Genomic DNA, 6156 nt, shown 5'->3' with positions numbered 1-6156 from the left:
GCGCCCCCTGTAATCATTCATTAAGAGGATTATTAAGATGTTTGTGCCCTTGCATTTCTTCGTTGAGTTAGAGCAGCACATATCGGCCCGCAAAATTAGGCTGGTATGCAATTTTGAGGTGTTTTTTGAGCACACCGTATCGGTGGTCTGACACGTAAAAATTATCTAGGGTCCTAGTTTCAACCGTCATCATCTGGTATATATCCAAGCCGGAGCGACCGATGGGGGTTGAAACCCTCGTACTCTTCCACCGGTTCCCCTCCCCTTCTGCTGCACTGGTCACGCAAATTCTAGTTTCGCGCCCTCGACAGATTCACATCGCCATGATGTCAAGGAGGTTGTCAAACGGACAATGCCATCTGCGATGACAACGGCAAGCAGAAGAAGATCCGCTCCGACCTGGCGCACTTCCGTGGCTCCTACCGTTACACCAAGTACGGTCTGACGCTGCTGCCTCCAGCAACAACACATCTGCCTCCACCTCTAGCTTGCCGGTGGTGAAGATGGACGTGGACGACAACATCGAGGATGCAGTGCCCGAGTGCCGGGGTTTGCTACCGTCAACTATGTGAGGATGCGGGCCTCGAGAAGGTCACCACGCCACTCGAGGAGAAGGGTGCCAGGTTCACTCCCGGCTACTTCATCGACGGCACACACCTCCCCACCGCCGTTGCGTTGGTCCAGCAGAAGTGGAACCATATCTTCAGATAATACTGAAAACCAACATCGTCAGCTCCTATTTCAAACAGAAAAAAAAACAGACCACATTTCCCAGCCAACAGAAACATTTGAAACAGAAAAACCAACCACATTTCCAAGCCAACAGAAACATTTGAAACAGAACAACCAACCACATTTCCAAGCCAACATAGACATTTGAAACTGGGACGACACGGATGGTATCATTGACTACAATATCAAATGTAGCAGTCAGGCAGATACACATTACAGTGACATAGTATATCATAGCAGTTCGGTTCGGTGGAGTAGACGAGTTCATGGCAGAGTAAAAAACTAACGGCACATGAGAACAGAACAACAATGGCAATGAAGGTTCTGGACGGATTATTATTACGACGACGATTCTAAGGTGTGACATCACATCAGCTAACACACCCTTCCCTTCTGAACGTCGGGGGGGCTGTGTTTGGGTTACTGGGCCATGCCCTCCGCGGCCATCTCAATCCCAGACGCTCCCATGCCCTCGGATGGTTTCACGGCGCTGTAAGGAGCTTTGCTCACGACCCTGCATCGAAGGATCTTTTGATCAGTTGAAGCCAACAGATGAAAGGATAACTCAAACTGGTTACAACTATAAATGTAAGACAGTCGAGAACAGATAATAAGACTTGCTGAGATTGACAAGTCGTATCTTCTGTTTCTTTTACATACAACATGCAGAGATGCTATCTTTAGCCAGTCATCAACCTTGTACAGAAAGCTAGCTTAAAGGGAATAATTGTACAAAGAAATAACGGATGATACAAAATTTAACTAAAGGTATTCTCCTTACACATGCTGAAGGGTGGTTAAACGCAGATTTCACTTCAACACAAAGACAAAAAAAAAACATGCGACATCAAAAGACGAAGAGAACCTATTAATTTTATCCCATAACTCATGTCAAAATACAGTAATAATCATATGCTTCAAGGCTACTAGTTCCTGTGTTAAATATTAAGGAACAATGGTCTGTGGTGATACAACCATAAACACATCTTACATAGATCATTAGTTTTTTTTAACTAAAACTAAAGAAAATGTTTGGTACCTTGCAAGTCAATTTTCAACAAATCATGCAGATCTTTTTATCACATGATCATGGAGCGCTTGACTGGAAATCATGCATATCAAATTTCTCATGCTGGAACACTCATGTTGCAAATAAAACAATTATCCAGATAGAGCTAGAAGGTTAAATTGATTAATTTTACATGATAATGAAGGGGGTAGTAGTAAACGACTTAGTTTTCAACTTTTCACGACTTGGCCTCATCCAAATGCATTTCTGAATGATCTGGTACACCATAAACAACATGTGGAAACATAAACCTACAAACGTAAGGAGGGATAATACTAATAATACGCTCTAGATAAACATAGTGCTACTTCAGCTTTGCATTCATGCTGACCTGTCACGACGTTTCTCCAGGAAGCGCGCAAGGGAGTGCCTCCTGGCAATGGGGAGATCTGCAAAGTGGGTAAATTTGTTTTTACGTAAGATATCAGATGACATCAAGAAGGATTAAAATATCCCACTTCTGAACTTCATAATAAGATTTAGTGGCTTTACCAGCCTGAAGCTTGCAAATCGAGCTAGGATCTGCAAGAGCCTGAAGTTGTCCAGTTGCTACAGAAGTGCTCTGCAGTGAGGGTGACCGTGTAAGCACAGGAGAGACTGCAGCATTGGTCAGAGGCATTGCTAGAGGCTTAACAGCATTAGTGCCGTTGCTCTTTGTAGCGGCAGCAGCTGCTGCTGCAATGAGCATGATGGCTTGAGCCTGTTGATGCCAATGACACAGGTAGCACGTTAGCATACAGTTTGAACAATTAGCCCAAGAGCATGATATATCTAGCAAGTCTAAATACTACCTTCTCCGGAGTCACTGAGTCAAACACACATACTGATCCACCATAAAAAATGGTAAGCTGCGTAGGATTAGCAGGGGGGCTCGACATTGGGAACATTCCAGGCCTAATAATCAAAAGCAGAAGTAGTAAGAATAGGCAATAGAAAAGTAAATTAAATCACATAACTTCATGAATGTAGTGCAAATTTAGCAGGCACATCCCACATTGCGCTCGGCAAGTTGTATAGACAGAAATAAATGGCAGTAAAGGGAAACGGACAATGTGAAAATTTGAGGCCAAGTTAGCTAACACTGACACAGAATGTTTGGTTAATATATAATATACTAACCCCCAATGCCATATTGCCATCTTTTTAGTTGTAGTGAATTAATGGCAAAGATCAAATGTGGAAACAACATTATTATGCATTACATCTGCAAGGAGGCATCTATTTCTAGAAGTAATTGTTTATACTATATTCAATGGATCCTTATGTACTGAAAACTTGGGTGCAACTATGGCACATAAAGACTAACCAAAGTCACAGAAAAACTTAAACAAATTCTAGATATAATTAACGAGTTACAGTAACTATTTACAAACTTTGAAGTTCAAAACCAATTAAGGTTCAGACTAACAAAATGAGCAAATTCTAAAAACTAACCAAACTCTAATTAGGTAGAATTTTTTGAAGTAATCCAGAATTGGCCATTCTGAGGCTAACCTGCATGATGTGTGATGAAACAACAGCAGACTATGATTGGAATTGTGGTCCACTCTGAACTCTGAAGAATTCAAGACGTGGTGGACGGGAATGTGCTGCCTACTGTCCAATTACTTGTCTGACTAGTTCAAAGGTTGTCCAAGGTTGACGGACCCACATAACTTTTGTTTCATCCTACTCAACTGGGCCTAGCAAATTATACGGAGTGGATTTCATTTTTTTCCAAGCGTTATCTAAAAATAAGTAATAACATATCCAAATTCCTGCATATATTAGACCTACATATTCAGGCAATTGCGGAACATCAATTCAGACTGACACTATTTTAGTGTCATTGACAATTTGAACTCATAGATACAGAACAATACGTTTTAGAGCAGCGTAGCGCATAACCAATTAATTGAGTGTAAACCAATGGCAGATAAACAATAGACAAACCATACAAGAAAACATTCTATGATGCTCTGGACTAATCAAATTAGTGTGGCATAGACATGGTGAATCTCTGAGTAATTCACAGCACTGCAGCCGACAAATATGCCGAAAAGCGTGGAACAAATATCTAGAATTTGGAAACTGTCCCATTGGCACGCTTGCAACACAGGAGGATTGGCAAAAGGGGTGTTTTAACATGCAGGAGATTTCCGATGAAGGACTAGTTTTGTGACTAGGTGGTGAAAGACTACTGGCCCTGGGAACCAAATAGGCCCTAAGTCGTTGGTCCCCAGCTTCACAACTGGGCCTGAAGTAAACATGTGGGGAAGGCTGCCTGTTTTTTGGTTCGTTTTTGCAAATATTCCCTTCATATGCCGCATGTTTATGAAAGTTATATGGTCGCTGACCTCAACTTTAATCAGATCTACGCCTTCTCTCATGTTCCTCAAAAAAGGGTGGCCCGAGGTGTATATCACAAAGAACAATGTGACTTAAAAGAGTTCCCTCAACTACGAATCTAACTAACCAGTTGAACAACCAAAAACTTTTCATACGAGAAATGGTAGAACAAGAAGAAACTGAATCGGTGACGGGGGAAAGTGCCGCTTGGATCTGTGCCCGTCTTCCGGGCAAAAAACAGTTCTTTCATTCAGTCAAAAAGATCTGTGCCCGTCATAAGAAAAATTCTTCTACAGCCATAAGCTTACTTAGTAAACTTATAAGAGAAAAATGGTCGAAATGTTTATCACCAAGAGCAACAAAAGAATTTGTTTTTCTTAAAACTAAATCAACCATGAAGGACAGGGACAGGCAACGCCAGATTTTCCGGCAAACCAGACGTCCTCCCAGCATCCGGATAAGAACACGTGCCTTTTAAGTTGCGCCATAATTTTAACATAGTCAAGGCAGGCCAGCAAGTGGAGTAAAAGGTTATTTTCTCCAAGAACAGGAGACTAAAGTTGGGAGGGAGGATCAACAGCAATGACACAAGAACACGCATTCCTGAACCCGCACTCCCCGCACCATCCCACGCCACCGCGCCAATTTCGGTTCTCCGGCGCTGCAGCAAGGGCTGTTCCACGATAGCACCGAACCTCGAGGTGCCAAGCGTGAAAGCGCGTCAACAAGAACAGAGAAAGCGAGAAAGAAAACAAGAACACCACCATACACAGAGATAATCCGGCAAAATCACACCGATAAACGCAGAATCCTCAAAGGATCTTCCATGGTTTCTTGGAGCGAGAAGGGAATAGAAGGCTACCTGCTGCTGCCGTTGGCGAGGGGGGGCCTTGTGAGTCCTTGCTGGGCCTCCTTCTCCTGTTGCTGCTGCTGCTCCTCCTTCCTCTCCCCTTCCTCCGCCTTAATAGTGCTCCTCTCCAGCAGATCCATCTCCCTCTGGTCTCAACCAACTGCTCCTCTCTCTCTCTCTGTCTCGTTGGAGCGGGGAAAGGGACTTGAAAATAAAACTGGAAGAAACGGGAGGGGTTCGAGATAAAGCGGGAGAGCGAAGGAGGAGTGGGTACGTCTACAGCGAATTGCGCATGTGGATCTCGTGACGAGCTAATAAAATAGAGCCTTATATATCTTTACTAGCAATGAGAGGCGCGGCGGCACGCCGCGCAATATGGTGACTGATTGGTAGTAATTGTTAATGAAAAAGCAAAGAGATAAAGAACTAAAACAAACTGCGACATTTATTACATATGTATCTACAAATATTTCTAACCCCTTAAAACAGCATAGGGCATCATCACATTGATTTGAAGCGTTGCTGGTATTGTGTGACTCGATATATGCACACCAGGCTGAACATTTCATACGAAACCATTGTATTTCCAGGACTTCTGGAGCTGTCATTTCTTTCGGAGAGATGCGCATTTCCAAAGAAAATGGTCTTCGCATATATTCAACCACTGCTGGAGTGTTTAGGTTGCAGTGCATTCCTTTTATCGTCAGGTGCACCATCTGGGAAACTTTTGTTGTGACTGAACCATAGGCTGGTGTCCACCGGGAGAGCTCTATGCCTATTATGTTAATCAATTCTTGCAGGTGGACTGATAGCACCTGGCAGCCTGTCATGGAGATATTTTCCGTGAGCAAATGTTGCAGTAAATAGTTTGTTCTCGAAATGCCAAGCCATTATACAACGTAAAATTATACTCATATGCTTGTGAGTCATCAGAATTCTAGACGTGTTGAGTGGAAGACCTCAAAGCATAAAATGTCCCCAAGAACAACAGTCATAGAAGCAAGTGAAGATCTCAAAGAATCAATAGTCCCCAAGAACGACAATCTTAGAAGCGAGTGGAACATCTCGAAGCATCAAAAGTCCCTAAGAACACCAGTCATAAAAGCGCATTCAGTAGCAAAACTTTTTTAGTTAGTGCAGTGTGAAGACAAATGCATTCTTATGGATATTACACCAC

General features: G+C 42.9%; 1 protein-coding gene across 1 annotated transcript; it reads right to left on the bottom strand.

The window, feature by feature from the left end:
- Nucleotides 1–855: 855 nt before the first annotated feature.
- LOC127336860 (protein TIFY 3) lies at nucleotides 856–5215 on the bottom strand. Its single transcript, XM_051363728.2, has 5 exons — nucleotides 4992–5215; nucleotides 2593–2695; nucleotides 2294–2501; nucleotides 2133–2190; nucleotides 856–1246 (listed from the first exon to the last, which is right to left on the bottom strand). The coding sequence occupies exons 1-5, from the start codon at nucleotides 5117–5119 to the stop codon at nucleotides 1153–1155; spliced, it is 591 nt and encodes a 196-aa protein (XP_051219688.1). The 5' UTR covers nucleotides 5120–5215; the 3' UTR covers nucleotides 856–1152.
- Nucleotides 5216–6156: the final 941 nt, after the last annotated feature.

The sequence above is a fragment of the Lolium perenne genome, chromosome 2 (assembly GCF_019359855.2).
Source record: "Lolium perenne isolate Kyuss_39 chromosome 2, Kyuss_2.0, whole genome shotgun sequence".
Taxonomy (NCBI): domain Eukaryota; kingdom Viridiplantae; phylum Streptophyta; class Magnoliopsida; order Poales; family Poaceae; genus Lolium; species Lolium perenne.
Note: the sequence above shows the minus strand (reverse complement) of the source record. Positions and strands in the feature narration are given on the sequence as shown.